The sequence below is a fragment of the Vombatus ursinus genome, unplaced genomic scaffold (assembly GCF_900497805.2).
Source record: "Vombatus ursinus unplaced genomic scaffold, bare-nosed wombat genome assembly UNPS02014799.1, whole genome shotgun sequence".
Lineage (NCBI taxonomy): Eukaryota > Metazoa > Chordata > Mammalia > Diprotodontia > Vombatidae > Vombatus > Vombatus ursinus.
In genome coordinates, this window is record NW_020954577.1 from 26,425,000 (window position 1) to 26,441,557 (window position 16,558).

The 16,558-nt window shown below is 44.3% G+C and overlaps 1 protein-coding gene across 1 annotated transcript in view; it reads right to left on the reverse strand.

The window, feature by feature from the left end:
- Positions 1 to 4,861: 4,861 nt before the first annotated feature.
- TMEM108 (transmembrane protein 108) overlaps positions 4,862 to 16,558 on the reverse strand; it is a 375,444-nt gene continuing 363,747 nt past the window's right edge. The window contains exons 5-7 of the mRNA XM_027872487.1: positions 16,072 to 16,379; positions 10,415 to 10,569; positions 4,862 to 5,073 (exon numbers count right to left, since the gene is read on the reverse strand). Of these exons, the coding sequence (XP_027728288.1) occupies positions 4,951 to 5,073; positions 10,415 to 10,569; positions 16,072 to 16,379 (586 nt within the window). The 3' untranslated portion in view covers positions 4,862 to 4,950. The remainder of the gene's footprint in view (positions 5,074 to 10,414; positions 10,570 to 16,071; positions 16,380 to 16,558) is intronic.

The window sequence follows — 16,558 nt, forward strand, 5'->3', positions numbered from 1 at the left end:
AAACTTAGACCGAGGAAGGTCAATAACTAGTCCAGGGTAAGGAGCATCAGAGATGAACAGAGGTCCAAAGCCACTGTTCTGTGTTACATGTCAGCAGAGCTGTAACTAGGCTGGGGTGACCAGAGCTTTGCCTCAGGGCCGCCCAATTTAGAGGACTACTGATAGCACTTTTTTTTTTTTGGCGAGGCAATTGGGGTTAAGTGACTTGCCCAGAGTCACACAACAAGTGAGTTTTTTTTTTATGTGTCTGAAGCCTGATTTGAACTCAGGTCTTCCTGACTCCAGAGCTGGGGCTCTACCCACTGCACCACCTAGACACCCCGCTGATAGCACTTTGGAATGTCCATTTCACACATGCCTTTTTCTCCTCCTTTTATCTGTTATTCAACACCTACATTGGAAGCTAAGGAGACAAACATTTGTTAAGCACCTCCTATATGCCAGGTACTGGGCTATGTGCTTTACAAAAATTCTCTCATCTGATCCTCACAACAACCCTGCACGGTAGGTTCTATTATTATCTCCATTTTATAGTTGAGAAAACCGAGGCAGGCAGGTATATTGATTAAATATATCGATGAATTGTGAGATCAGGGCTGGAGGTTGAGAGAGTTTTCCAGTTTGAAGCTTTCCCGGACCCTACCTGGAAGTGCCCTCCTCTCTAGTTATTTACATTTTAACACACTCTATAGCTATTTCTAGGATCCTAATAAAACAAAACTCCTGCATCTGGCCCTGTATGTGTATTCAATATTGAGAGTCAGTGTGGTATAGCATTGAGCATGCTGGTCCTGTTGTCAAGAGACCTGAGTTCAGATTGTCCCCGAGATACTCAATAGCTACATAATGATAAGTGTGTGATTTAATCTTTTTGAGCCTCACTTTTCTGGTCTATAAAATGGGCATAATAACACTTGTGAGCAAAGCCTTTGGCAAAACTCAAAAGTGCTCACTCATAGGATTCTGGCTCCAGGGCTGGATGGGTCCTCAGAAGTCATCCAGTTCAACTGCCTCATTTTATAGATGAGGAAACCAAGGGCAAGGGGGGGGGGGTTAAGGCACTAGCCCAAGGTCATATAGGTAATATGCATCAGAGGTGGGGTTTGAACTCAGGTCTTCTGAGTCCATGACCAGTGCTTCCTTTATTGTACCACCATGCTGATAGGGAGCAGAGCCATAACTAGAGGGAAGGGTGTGTGTGTGGTGGGGAGTGGGGGGCTGGGGGGACAGGCTATGACCCTAGCTTTGTCTGAGGGAACCAAAATTTGTAGGAGTATTGACAACACTACCCATTCTTTTGTAGCATAGAAACAACAGGGCTCAGCACATAATCAGAAAAATGAGAAGCTCCCAGAGGGTGGCATCCTTTCCCCACCCCCCCAAGCAGCTGGGAAGCTTCTAACCTAACCTAACCTCACCACTTTATTCCCCTTGGAACCTCCCAGAATTCCCCTGGCTAGGCTTTACCACCTCCCCCTAAACTGAACTAAGGATGAATTTCATACTCCTTGCTCTTGGAGGACAAATCGCTGGCTATGGTGCTGAAGGTGTTATTTGAGTAGCAGGAGAAGGAACTTTTGGGCTACCTATGTGCTTGGACCACCATGCTAAGGAGTCAGGTTATTGTTTTTATTTTTGTTTTATTTTTCTCCAAGTACTTGGAAAAAAATCCAAGGATATGTACAGGAGAGTTATGCTTTATATGAAAGCAATTTTGAGAGTATTGAAAGATCAACTTTCAAGGTATCTGAAGGAGGGAAGATACCAAAATTATGGGGGGGAAAGTCTCAGTTCAACAAATGGAAAAATGAGAAAGCATCTGCAGTTACCAACCTGTATGCCTACCTACTCTCCCACCCATAGAGTTATTATTGCTATTATTTTAATGAGACAACCTAGCCATGTGTGGGGCCTAGAGAAGATGTTTCTGCAACCCCCACGGCATAAATTGGGGTTATCAAGATGCCTTCCCAAGACTGTATCAGGAAAGGGTAGGTTTGTTGAGAAGGGGGTTGAGAAGCCACACTCTTGCCCCCATTTCCTCTAATACCCCAAAGGCTGAGGAGGTTGGGGCAGGTGGGACTTAGCATTTATTTAAGAACTGACCACTTTCAGATGCTTACCTCCCCTGCTCCCCCAAGGAAAGTGAACTCGGTGCTTTTCTTTCCCAAATATCTCCCCATATGAAATGTCTCATATCTGGGGTGGAAGAAGGGCACACTTCAATTGGTGCCAACATCTTCAAAGACTTGGAGTGAAGTGCAGGTAGCTGAAACTTGTTAAGACCTCATTGTATTTTGATAAATGATCAAGTCTTAACAATCCAAGCTTAGCCCACCTACGAAATCCTACCCAGTTTCAAACTATATTTAAAATCCAACAACTACAGATTCTTAGAGAGGGGACATCAGAGGGCACGTAGTCCAACGTTTTACCTCAAATAGGAATACCCCTCCTTTGGCATTCATGGCAATCCATTGGACATGAGCATGATACTGATGTTAATTTATGAGTTAATGAGTTATTTAAAAACAAACAGAAAGGCAAAAGGTGTTAGGAACTTAAGCCTCTGGCTAATAAAATACATTTATTTGTATATACATAGTAGCTGAATATTATAGATCAAGAAAAATAGGTTATACGTTCATATATATATATAACATATGCATCTTTGATTACATATATTATATATAGATTTACTTTACATATGTATCTCTATATATACACACATCAGTATGCTAAGCACAGTAGGCTAACAGAAATGCTATGTTTAGGTTAAAAAAAAAACCCAACAGCAGAGACAAGTAATAATGGTTCCCTAAGCCACAGTTCCCCTAGTGGGTAAGTAAAGTCTTCAGAGTAGATGACAAAATAACTCACACAGGTAGGCTCATACAACAGGGAAGACACACACATTGAGGGCCATCTTTTTCTTCAAAGGAAATGGAAGAGGAAAGAGGAAAAAAAATCATGGTACAGAGCCTAATGCAATGACACAAGTAGATGAAGCAATAATTATTGGATTCCCCCATCAAATTGCAATAACACTTATATTCAAAATATATTCTATTTTAAAAAATCATTTATCAAATGATAAATACTGGATTGGAATTCTGTAATTTAATCTTGCCTCACTTAATTTAAACTCTAAGTCTTCTGGGTTACAGAATTTTGGAAGGAACCTTAGAGACTTCTGTGGTCTAGCTACCCACCTCATTGTTGATCACAAGGTCAAAATATTCTTTCTCGAGGATCTAGATAATTAGTGAAGGAAAGAAAAGTGACCCCTCCTTAAGAGTCCTTCCTGAGTCACTTATTTGGTGGTGCGTGGTGTGGGTGGTTGGTGGTGCAAGGGTTGGGGTACTCAACAGTGACTAAAACATTCAGAGGTTTTGGATGGAAAAGAGCCTGGGATTCCTGGGAAAATCCAAGAGGGATGGTGATTTGGGTTTGTGGAGTCTTATTCCAAAGTGTGTAGCAGGAATTTACTTGGCATTTTCTCCTAAATGATTTGCCTTGGAAATGTAATTCTTTTTAAGATTGCAGGAGGATGGTAGCTTGCTTCAGGGGAATTCAGGAGTAGCCGTGTGCCCATATAATTTTTCATAATTAAAAAGCCTACAAAACATTTGATTACCAACTATGTTCTAAGTATTCTTTTGGGCACAACAAATGGTTTACCCTTCTTAGAAAGTTGGATGGCAATCCTGACACAAGTTTCCTCCCATCTAAAAGTTCACAGTTACTAACGGGAGAGAAGTAGCTAAAGACAAAGTGTTTTTATGACAACCAAAAACATTTTCATTATACAGTTCTATGGCATATGGTATTGTCACAGGATTCAGGGCTGAAAGGGCTCTTAATACCAACTAGAGCAAATCTCTTATTTTGTAGATGGGGAAAACTGAGACCCAGAGAGATGAAGTAACTTATCCAGGGATGCAGGCAGTAAGTTGAAGAAACAGGATTTGAACTCAAGTCTTTTGACTCCAAATCCACTTTTTTCCCCTTTTCTCATTACAGCATGCCATCTCTTGGTGCTGTGTCTTCTGAGTTTCTCATAAGCTGAATTGACTTATGAGGAGTCTTCCATAACTATGCTTCCTTGACCAAGTTTCAAGAGCTTAGACAGAATTTTGCTTCATAGCAAATGGGAGGTTCTTTGAAGTTACAGAATAGTCTGGACAGCTAACTGCCCTAGAGAAATATCTTGGAGGGGGTTACTGGGAGGCAGCCCAGCATAGTATGATGAGAATTGGATTTTGCAGTCCTTGATCCTGGGTTCTTTGGATAGCTCTGCCATTGACTATTTATCACACCCTGGGCAAATCATTCAATCACTCTGGGCCTCAGTTTCCTCATCTGTAAAATGACAGAGTTGGGACTGATAACGTCTAAGGTCCATTTCAGCTTTAATTTTGTGATCCTATGGCCCATCTCCCCACTGTCTGCTTTGTGAATATGGTCACCCTTTACATCCAAATGATCTTGGTTCTCTCTCTGGGGCATGTAAGGAACATTAGGAAATGTGAGAACAGGTTGAGATGAGAGGGGATTGGTCCCTATGGACCACATGAATGGCAATAGTATTGACTGTATCAGGAATATGGATAAATCAGACACAGGCTGGAGGTCAGGCAACTTACTTGACTTGAGAGTCTTATGAAAATAATTTCCCTCACATAACTCTGAGGACAGATACCAAGAGAAGCAATTGGCATGACCATTTTGCTTAGAAATACCTTTATTTTAGAAAGCCACAGGTCATTCTGTAAAGTTTTCTTTTCAACCACACTTGTAAAAAAGATGTTGACAATTTTTAGGAAAAAAAAGCTGAAAATGTTTATCATGAAGTCAGGGTTACACAAAGGTTATATTTATAATATATGTATGTATTTATAATTTAGAGACGGAAAGCACAGAATTGTAACGCGAGCGGGCTGGTGCAGGTTAGATCTCAGACACTTGGTCATTTCCTACAAACAGCGTTTCTTGACAGAAGGGATTGACAAGAACAATCCCACTGCCTCTGTAATCTCCGTTGGCTGGAGAGCGGGGCTCAGAGAGCTGGTCCTAGGGGAAAAAAATGACAGGAAAGGGCATGAGAGAGGCAGAACAGCAGAGTGAGCAGAGATCATCAGACTTGAGCCAGGAAGTCCTGGATTCAAATTCACCCCCAGAAACTTACTAGCAAGTCACAGCCAGTCTCAATTCTGACATAAGCTATGGACTGGCAAGAGAGACCCCTGAAACTACTAGTAGGGCTTTGGACAAGATGATGGTGGTGGGGAGGGAGTTGTTGCTGGGATTCCTCAATATGGAGGTGACATTTAAAGAACTTGCAATCTTTGTGATTATTGTTGTCATCACTGCTAGTAGCTGACAATTCAACCAACATTTACTCAGCCTACTACGTACAAGCTACGGTGCCAAGTGAGAGCAATGATAAAAAACTAATGACGTTGCACCAACAACATGAAAGGTAGAGCCCCTATCTCAACGGTGCTTCCTCGTTAAGGCCAAACTGGGGACATGTATTGGTATATGTGTGGCAGAAAGGAGTGTGAGGAAAAAGGGGAGAGGAGGGAGATTAGAGAAGGGCAGAGAGGAGGGAAGGAGAGTAGAACGAGTAGAGAAATGGAGAAGGGAGAGAGAGGAGATAAAGGGAGGGGAGAGAGAAGAGAAAAAGAAAAGGGAGAGAAGAGACAGAAAGAGAAGAAAAGGATAGAGAGTGAAGGAAAGGGGAAGGGAGAAAAGAGGATAGAGAAAGATGAATGACATAAGAGGAGGAGTGCTTACAATTTATTTTCAAAGATTAAATTAACTTTTCCCAAAGATTTATTTTGGAATTAGGGGGAGAGAAAGGCACACCTGAGGCCACAGTACCCAGATAAAGAATATGCTTTGCCCCTCCCCACCTGCTGAATTCCCTCTTTCCCACTAATTAGGAAGGAACTATTTAGAACCTGGAAGTTTGTGAATGGGTTAGTACTATAAAGACATAGGTAAAGTGGATATTCACTAGAGCATATTGCATAGGGAGGAAAGCAGGGAGGGAAAGAGGAAAAAGGACTCCAAGTTCCAAGCATATTTCAGGCAGTCTGATTTTCCATGTCCTTTCCTCAATTAGTTTCTCTCTCAATTCCCTTCTGGTGGAGGGCTGAGTGTGCCGAGATGGGAGGTTCGTCAACACAGCAGGAGAGTAAGATACCAGATTTAAATGCCACTATAAAAATCTGTTTTGGAGAAGCTTTTGGCAAGCCATAAAATTGGCAGCTTAAATGGGAAAGAGTAAGTGAATAATTCTGAGTACAAAGGAGATCTGGATATAAACAAGCTGAAGTGCCAGATTGGTGCAATTGTAAGTGGCACCCCTATATGTAGGCTGCACCTCTAAAATGAGAGCTCTTTGAAAGGAAATATATGTTTATACTGAAAAAGGACATTCAATTGAGGCTAGGTAGGTTTTATACAAATGAGTCACCTATATTTTGCACCAGCAAAATGTGTGTGCGTGCGCACACCTGCGTGCACACACAGCTCATGTGGTCCATCCACTTTGTGAGCTGTCACAGAATCACAGAGCTGGACGGGACCTCAGGAGTCACATGGTCCAACCCTTACCAGAACCTGAAAAGTGGTCATTCAGCCTTTGCTTAAAGACCACCTGGGAGGGGGAATACCTCTCTTTTTTTTTTAATTTTTTTTTTTTTTAGGCAATTGGGGTTAAGTGACTTGCCCAGGGTCACACAGCTAGTAAGTATCAAGTGTTTGGTCTGAGGCCGGATTTGAACTCAGGTCCTCCTGACTTCAGGGCCGGTGCTCTATAGCTGCCCCAGGAATACCTCACTTTACAGAGGTAACACTGCCCACTCTGGGGAAGCTCTAATCATCTGGAAGTTTCTTTTTCCATCAAGCCTTAATTTGTCTTTGGAGTGGAGCTGACTGGATAATTTCTCCCTGATTGATTTCATCAGCATGCCTTTCCCTTTACAGAGTATGCATATACAAGCATAACTCTTCCCATATGGACTATGGGTATGTCCATCAGCATGTGTTAAGCGGACACAGACAACTTCTAATTAGTTTCTAGTGGATGGAGTCTTGACTGATGTCCAGTGATTGGGCTGCCCCCGAGATGAATCTGGTGCCTAGAACTCTTGTGAAGATGGGTTCCTGTGGGAGGGGACATCCCTTTTGGCCAAATTATAAAGATAACCTGGTAGAACTGCTCATTCCTTCCCTCATCTTTCCCTTGCAGCTTTCTTCTTCTTGAGAGGATGGGAAGGAGAGGAAGTTAATGGTGACTTATGGCAGAAGCCATTGGTAGGCATCATGTGCTTGTCTAGGAAGTCTGAGAGGGCAGTTCCTGGATCTTAAACCCTTGGCCACCTTCTGCCTAATTCCCCTTTGAAGCACAAGTCAGAGATCAGTGGCCTGTGATGGACTTTCCCAGGCCAGGAGATGGTAGCAGCCAGGGCCAGGACAGAGTTCTTGCAGAAGAACGTGGTATAAGCAGCCACAGACTTGCATACTTGGCTAGAGAAGGAAATTTAGGAACAGTATTCATGGACCCCAACTTCTTGTATAAGTAAGTGGGGAGGGGTATGATTTCCTAGGCAGTGTGATCCTAGAATTTAGCCTTCTAGAAGGGAAAAGGAAATTTTTGGGCAGCACTGGCCTTGGGAGTTGTGAATAACTCCCCATTTTGGAAGTTGGAGATTGGAAGGCTCTCCAATACCTGCGATGCATTGGAAAGCGTGCTTGCAGGGCACTGGGGACTCCTGTTACCCATTTGTGAAAACCTAGACATGAAATTATTGGGAGATTTTCCAGGTAAAATCTGGGGTGAAGGCAGAGTGAGTTTAAAAAGGAACCTTTTTAGGATCACCCTTGAGATGGGATATGGTCTATGTGATCTGAGGGCTTTGAAGGATCTTGTGCATGAGTTCTTTCTCATTGACATTCTGCTCAATTTTAATGCCTTCATCCTATTGAATATTTCCAATTTATCCTGTATGTTGTTTATCTGCACACAGTTGCTTGCATGTTGTCCCCAATTAGACTGGGAGCTCTTTGAGATCAAGAACTATCTTTGGCCTTTCTTTGGATCCCCAAGGCTCGGCATAGTGCCTAGCACATAGTAGGTGCTTAACATTTGTTGACTGACTAAATGACCCACTTCTTTTAATTTGGTCCTCTGGGACCAAAGAGAATAAGAGTAATTCTTTTTTTTTCCTTCACAATCCTTCAAATAGTTGAAAGCACACTTTCAACTTCTTACTTTCTCCTTGTCTTCTCTTCCCCAGAGCTAACCATCCCAAGTGCTCACACAGCAGGAACCCAAGGACCTTCACTGTCTTGGCTGCCCTCCTATTGACCTGTTCTAGCTGATCCATGTCCTTCCTAAAATGTGGCAGCCAAGAGGGAACCCAAGACTTCAGACGTGGTCTGCTCAGGGCAGAGGAGAGCAGTACCATCATGTCTAGCCCTGGAGGCTGCACCTCTCTTAATGTGGCCAAAAAGCACGTTCCCTTTTAAAAGCAGATGGCATTTTCACTCTAATTTCTTTTAGACATAGGATATTCTTACATTGAATTACATATGATTTTTAATGTATTTTATAAAAATATAGGCCTGCTCAGAGGTCGGGCATAGATTTGTGGAAGTACTTTTGGGAAGTCATCCCTTACTCAGATCCAGGATAGCTAGCCCTTACATTGCTTTTTCCTTCCCTGGTGTAGGATGAAGCACATGGACAATTCCATCAGGGTTCTGCCAATGATTTGCCTACTCATCTTATGGGTTTTGTGGCCACGGCTTTGTAGTGTAGCACACCAGCTAAACAAGGTTTTCAAGACTTGGTTATGATCCATCCAGAGGCAGAGAACTGAACTTAATGGGCTCCTGAGGTCTCTCCTTTTCGTCTGATCCCCAGATTTCAATACAGGCATACCTCATTTCATTGCACTTAGCAGATATTGTGATTTTTTTTTTGTGGTTTGTGGCAACCCTGAGTTGAGCAAGTCTACTGGCACCATTTTTCCAACAGCACGTGCTCATATCATGTCTTTGTGTCAAATTTTGGTAATTCTCACAATGTTTCAAACTTTTTCATTATTATTATTATATCCGTTATGGTGATCTATGAACAGTGATCTCTAATGTTACTATTGTAATTATTTTGGGGCAACATGAACCACACCCATATAAGACAGCAAACTTAATTGATAAATGTGTGTGTCCTGACTGCTTCTCTCCCTCTCCTCAGGCCTCCCTATTCCCTGAGACACAACAGTATTGATATTAAGCCAGTTAGTAACCTGACAACGGTCTCTAAATGTTCAAGTGAAAGGGCCAATTCATGCATCAAACTTCCAAATCTTATTTTAAGAAATTGCCACAGCCGCCACTCCAACCTTCAGCCACCATTACCCTGATCAGTGAGCAGCCATCAACATCGAGGCAAGACCCTTCACTAGCAGAGACTATGACTTGCTGAAGGCTCAGATGGTAGCTAGTATTTTTTTTTTAGTAGTAAAGTATTTTAAAATTAAGGCAAGTCCATTTTTTAAAGGCATAATACTATTGCACATTTAATAGACTATAGTATAGTGTAAACATAACTTTTATGCACACTGGGAAACCAAAAAGTTTGTGTGACTCACTTTATTGCAATATTCACTTTATTGCAGTGGTCTGGAACAGAACCCATAATATCTCCAAAGTATGCCTGTACTTTCAGGATGTGGGACTTCATTGGCATGGATACTCCCTCTGCCAATGCTTAGCACAAACCCTGACTTTTTAGTATTATGCATTATGATGGTCAAAAAACCTCATCACCAAACGTCCAACTCTGGTGAAAAGCTATCCTGAACCTAGCTAGGCTGCCCTTCTGATGACAGTGAGTCCATTACTTGGCAGACTTTCCATCCTTTTTGTTCTCTTTCTCTTCCTTCTTTCATTCTTTTTCTTTCTTTTCCTTCTCTTTCCTCCTTTTATCTTTTTCTTTCCCTCCCTTTCTTCCTTTCTCTTTGTTTCCTTCCTTCCTTTCTCATTCTTTCTTTCTTCCTTCCTTTCTTGCCACTGTACCCATACCTGTTGTAATGTTTTACAAAGAAATCTTGTCGTCACTTCCTAATCATTTACACTTATCCCCTTCCTTCTATAGTATCCTCTCTTGTAACAATGAAGTTCAATCAAGAAGAAAAGAGCCAACATGTTGGCCATGTCCGACCATGTGACTCAAAACCTCGCTTGAAGAGGATGACTAGCATTTGCTCACATGACTGGCTTGGCCTTTGAGAACTCAAGGTCCTTTACCTCCATGCTGTGATGCAACATTGGAGGTGTCCCAGAGTCACTCCCAAGACTAGACCTGAATCACCATTCCCCCAGCTGGACCCAGTACCTCAGAAGTTTCCAGGGACTGGATCTCCCTGGGCAGCTCCACAGCATGCCTATTGAAGTAGTCCATGGTGATAGCATTGTTCCAATAACTCAGGTTGTTTTCTGGGTTTGATGTTTTCTTCTTCCTTCTCATGCAACACACCGTCAGCAAGACGGCTGTAAAGAGACAGAGAGAGACAGAAAGTAAGAATCTGGTCATGTCAGGAGAGCTCCTTTAGGGGAAACTAAGTGGTACCGTAGTACACCAAGCACTGGACTTGGAGTCAGGAAGACCCAAGTTAAAATCCTGCCTCAAATACTTACTAGCTGTGTGACTCTGGGCAAATCACTTTACCTGCCTCAGCCTTGGTTTCCTCCTGTTACAGATAAGAGTGTTGGAGTTTATGGCCTCTAAAGTCCCTTCCCACTCTATAGTCCCATGATAATCCTGGTGGAAAGTCCTTTGGAGTCTCTGTGTATGTGCCTGGGAGCTAAATGATGATGAACATCTCCAGTCTAAGCCCAACAGAGATGATCCTGCCCAGGGATGCGCACCCTGAGCATATCCCAGGACATTAATCATTCACTGATATTAATTAAGCAAGACTCATCAAGCCACTATGAAGTAGGGCCCATTACCTGGGACAGAGATGGGGGTGCAACCAGGCTGTTTCAGTTGGAAATACGTGGCTTGTGGTTGCTGAAGGAAAAGGTTCACCTGTGGTTTTCCAGAACAGGCCTTTCATGGCATGTCCCCCCCCCCTCCCCCCCCCCAACAAATCTTATTTAGGCCTATTGGGGAAGCTCAACACAGTCCGTGTTGCACTTAGGTGAGCTGGAGGTTGGAAAGATGAACCAAACTGCTTGTGAACCAACAGGTTCAAGTGGTCACGTTCTAATTTCCAGCTCCGCCCCCGGTCTTCCCTCGGGGCAGGTTTGGACCAGAATAAGCATGGAGACCTGACCGCTCCAGTCCAAACTACACTGGCAAGAACCTCAGAATCCAAGCTGCTTCAAGAGACCTGGGAGATGCTCAGAAAGAAATGAGATCCTCGGGACCCACAAGAAGTCCCAATGAGATCTTCAACACCCTGCCTGAGGTTTCTCCAGGGACTTTTTGATAGGGAGCAGCTGAACACTTAGGGGAGCGAGGCTGCCTGGAGATAAAGCACTAGGGCAGTCACCAGGCCGCAGCAAATTGGAGCGACTAGTCAAGGTTCTGAACTGTTTCAGGAAGGGTAGTTGTTGGTGGGGTAAAGCAGGAAGGAGGAAAAGGCAGCTCTGATAGTTTGTATCAAAGGACTTGAAAGTCTGTGAAAAATACTGTTGGAGTTGGAATCAGAGGGCTTGGGTTTGAATTCTGGTTCTGCTATTTATTAACTGTGCAAGACTGGGCCAGTCACCCTCTGGGCCTGTTTCCTCAACTATAAAACAAAGAGATTACCTCCAATGTCCCCCGCAATTCTTTTTTTTTTTTTTTTTTTGAGGCAATCAGGGAGAAGTGACTTGCCTAGGGTCATACAGACAAAAAGTATCTGAGGTCATACTTGAACTCAGGTCCTCCTGACTCCAGGGCTGGTGCTCTATGCACTAATGGCACCACCTAGCTGTCCCAATCCTTTCCAATTCTAAATCTATCATCCTCATGCCCATTGCTTAGAATCCCTGGTTTCATTCAAGGCTCAGCTTAAGTGCTAATTCTCATTTGAGGCCTTTCCTGATCCCCCTCTCCCAACCCTCAGAAATTAACTTGTATTTATTTGATATTTGCTCGTATGTATTTATATTGTTCTATTTTGGCATAGACAAAGTATCTTGGCATAAAGAAAGTGCTTAATAAGTGTTTGATGAATGAATCAATGAATGAATGAATGAGGAGAGACCACGCTTCTTTACCACGCCTTCCTGCAGCAGTATTTCTCTTCCTTCTTTTCTGATCTGCTTTGATTCTGATCAAAATACCTCTAATTTTCTTATTGCGCCTTTAATGACTTTTTTCCCCCAGGATGCTTCAGAAGTACATCTGGCTTCTTCTTAACTCTGAGCCTATAGAGATGCCAAGGACCCTCATAATGGCTAGGTAGTTCAGGGAGTTTGGGCTGGCAAAGCACAAATCATAACTAGAAAGTTAGAGGAGATATTTGGAAAATGGGAAAGAAAGTCCTTTCCTTAGCTCTGGCTAAAATTATTTATTAGAATTACAGCCTGGAAGAGAGGGAAACAAAGAAAGAAGTGTCAGAGGTATTTCCGATGTTACGGCAAACAAACTCTATTTACCCCAGGTTCCGTTTCCTGTTCCAGCTAATGCTTCAACAGAACCATGGTCTTCATCATGGCAGAAAGCCTGTTAATGAGACAGATGTGCAGTTTCCATCTTACTCAAAGGCAGGAGGCGAGGGGTGGGATCTGTATTTCGTGGACCTCCCTCCTTCAGAAAAACAAAATCCAGAACCTTAGCACTGACCCCTTCAATTTGCAGAGGTGAATATTCAGGACCAGATAGGTGAGGCTAGGAGATGTGTCCAAGGTCACACACCACTGTGACCCAGCTGGAAGCAGACCCAGGTTTCCTGATTCTCAGTTGCTACATGGAAAGAACACCAACTTTGGAGATAGAAGACCCAGCTAGTTGTTGGTAAGAGCTAGCTTCAGAGCCAGGAAGACCTGAATTCAAGTCTCACTTGACACATCCTTATTGTGTATATAGGCAGCTAAGAATATGTTTTTTTTGGGGTGGGTAATCTAGGTTAAGTGCCTTGCCCAGGGTCACACAGCTAGTAAGTATCTGAGGCCAAATTTGAACTCAGGTCCTCCTGACTCCAGGGCCAGTGTGACACCTAGTTGCCCCAGCTAAGATTATATGTTGCAGGGAAGGTGCTGATCTACATTGGTCAAGGTAGCTCCTTATGCCACTGGAGTGACAGCTCTGGTCCATATCTATATCCCTGTTTTGTTTTGGTTTTTTAATCTCAGGTGAATAATGAATATCTCTAGATGTACGGAGCGAATCCAGTTACTGCCCTCCTCAAATTCCCCTCAGAGGGAGAGGAATCTTCTCACAGGCAAATTGGGGAGCTTCTGTTCTCTCAAGTGGCTAATCCAGCTTTCCCATAAGAAGCTTCTCCCAAGGACTGAGTCTTTCTTAGGAATAGCTCCATTCCTTGGGATTGCCTCTGGGGAGGTAGAGGCAGGCAGAAGGGCTTGCCGTCTTTCTACGGTAGGGCACTGGACCTGTGCATAGGGAGAACACCCAAGGAACGAGGTTCTGGGCTCGATGGGCTGGAGAATCAGCCTGAGGGTGGCAGCAGACTCCACCTCACCTGCTGCTTAGCCAAGAGTTTAGGGTGAGCATGTCTGAAAAATGGGTGTCACTGAGAGCCATTGAAAGAGGTTCTAGAGACAAAGCATCCTTTGGCTTTTATAAACCGTTGGAGGGGGACCCCTGCACTCCATTGTCGGGTTGGACTGCTGCTACTTTAGCTAGCTAGGCTCTTCAATCAATCAATGAGCAATCACCGATTAAACCCTTATTATGTGCCAGCCACTATGCTAGGCACCGGGGATGGGAGGGAAGTGTTAAAAGACAAAGATGAAATAGCATTCACCTTTAAAGATCTACCACTCTACAAAGGGCATAAAAAGTGAGCAATCCCACCCAGACCCATATCTTGGTCTCCTGCAAGGGGCCTGCCCCAGTGTGCCCAGCTGCGTGACCTGGCCTTCCAATGAAGCTAGGGATTCAGGGCCTGAACCACTCCCCACCAGCGGTGGTGACAGTCTGATAATGCCCACATTATTGCTGCTATTGATATTATTATTATTATTGTTATTATTTTAACATCCCACCCAGTAATGGTGATGATGGTGGAACCAAGAGGGGGCAATGTGGTGAAAGAGAAGATATTTAGGAGCAGGGGAGAGACCCCAAGTAGACAGGGTTTTAGCTCATACCTTCTGTCCCTTCTTCATCTATCAAACAGGAGAACAACCTCTGCCTTGCTTACTTTGAGGACTGGTTTAAGGGTCAAAAGAAAGGCTGAAAGTCCTTTGTGAATTGCCAAGGGTGATAGACACATGAAGCATTCTTTTCCCTGTTATTAACAACTGCCCCATCTCCAGACTTTCAAGGTGGGCTTCTTGGACATTCCAAAGGTAACCTCACAATTTTGCCTATCTAAGTGAAGCCTCATTGGGGCTAATCATGGGATTTAGACCTGGAAGGGCCCTTTGAAATAATTTTCCAGACTCCTCCTCAGACAGATGAGGACGCTAAGACCTGACAGAGGGGAAATGCTTTGTTTAAGGTCACCCAGGTGGTAGGGAGCAGAATCAGGATTTGAACCTATGTCCACTGAGTTCAAATCCAGCACCTCACTAACCCTTTCACTGGCTTGGGAGCCTAAGCACCAGATAAACAGAGCCTTATGAAGCATCAGGTTTTAAGAACTGGACAAACCTTAGCAGCCTGATTCTTTTTTAAAAGTGTGGTTATTCTTCTGAAGGAAATCTGGGGAGAAAAAAAAAAACCTTTCCCAATTTCTCTTGTGTCTGATGCAAAGCTGCATAGGGCCATCTGGCTGACGAAAACACCCTCCTTTAACTCTAATGGAAAACCCAGGTCCCATCACTGGCTTCTCTCCCCACACCTAGAGTACCCTCCCTCCCTGCCCCGCTTTGGGATCCTCAGCCTTCTACCAGGCTCAGCTCAAGCGCCACCTCCTTCCAGATGTTCTTAGTCCCTCCCCTTCTTCCTCCATTACTTTGTAAGCTCCCTGAGGGCAGGAATTACCTCCATTTTATCTCTGTATTTCTAGAACCTTCCTTTTCTTGGTATCTTATTTGAGAGGCCAACAATAAACCAGAGTTTGGTTAGAGGAAAAGAGGGGAAGGTCTGGAAATCAGGGCATGAGAGATGATCAAAGGGGATATTTAACCTTGGAAAAAAAGACTATTTGGGTGTGTGGGAAGGGATGAAGTGACTGCCTTTAAATAGTGGAAGGACTTTCATGTGGATAAGAGAGTCACCCTGAAAACTGTGGAGCTCCAGAGAGTACAATGAGGACCACGATGTCAGGGTGAAGGAGTTATAGTGGCAGATTTGGGCACAGTATCAGGAAGAACTTTCTGCCAACTGAAGAGGTCCCAAACCAGAATGGGACACCTCATGGACCACCGTAGACAGGCGGGATTGTGAGGAAGTAGCCTATCTGTTTTGCCCTTTTAGAGAACAAGGAGATAGAGCAGTAGTAATCTGCTCCCCCTGTCACTGTTTTTTGTTGTTGTTGAGTTGTTTCAGTCATGTCTGAGTCTTCATGGCCCCACTTGGGGTTTTCTTGGTAAAGATATCACAGTGGTTTGTCATTTCCTTTTCCACCTGACATTACAAATGAGGAAACTGAGGCAAACATGGTTAAGTGACTTGCCCAGAGTCACACAGCTAGTAAAAGTTTGAGGCCAAATTTGCACTCATGAAGATGAGTCTCGCTGGCTTCAGGCTTGGCGCTCTATGCACCATGGCGCCACCTAGCTGCCCTAGCTGTAATTGTCTAGAGGCCAGGAATTTGCAGTCTGCTTTGGGGGGGGGGTGCCGTTCGGGTCCAGTTGTAGGTTGGGATCATGGAGGGAACAGGGACCTGGGGGAGCAAGCAGCTAGGGGAGGAGAAAGGCAGCTCCACTTACAGCAGGAGGAGATGGGCACACTGATGGCCAAGATCACCCAGACAATGTCCATCTTGCTCAGACAGATGGTGCTTCTGTGCTGGGGCTTGTCCCCCTCAGTGACATGGGAGATGTTCCCTGGCATGCCAGGCTTCCAGGTTCCTGCAGGGACCAGTCTGTTGAGGAAATTCCCTGTAGCAGTGGAGCCCACTGTAGACAGGGGGCTGGGTACTCTGCTGGCAACCGTGGGCGTGATCATGTGCCCCTCAGCAGTAGGAAGGGCACTGCTGGAGAGTGGGGTGAGACTCCTGGGAGGGAATGTGGGGCTCCTGGGGGGGAGGGGGATGCTGGGGAGCAGGGTGGGGCTCCTGGGGGGGAGGGGGCTGCTGGGGAGCAAAGTGGGGCTCCTGGGGGGGAGGGTGATGCTATAGAGCAAAGTGGGGCTTCTGGGGGACAGGTTGCCACTGGGGAGCAAAGTGGGACTCTTAGGGGGGAAGGTGCTGCTGGG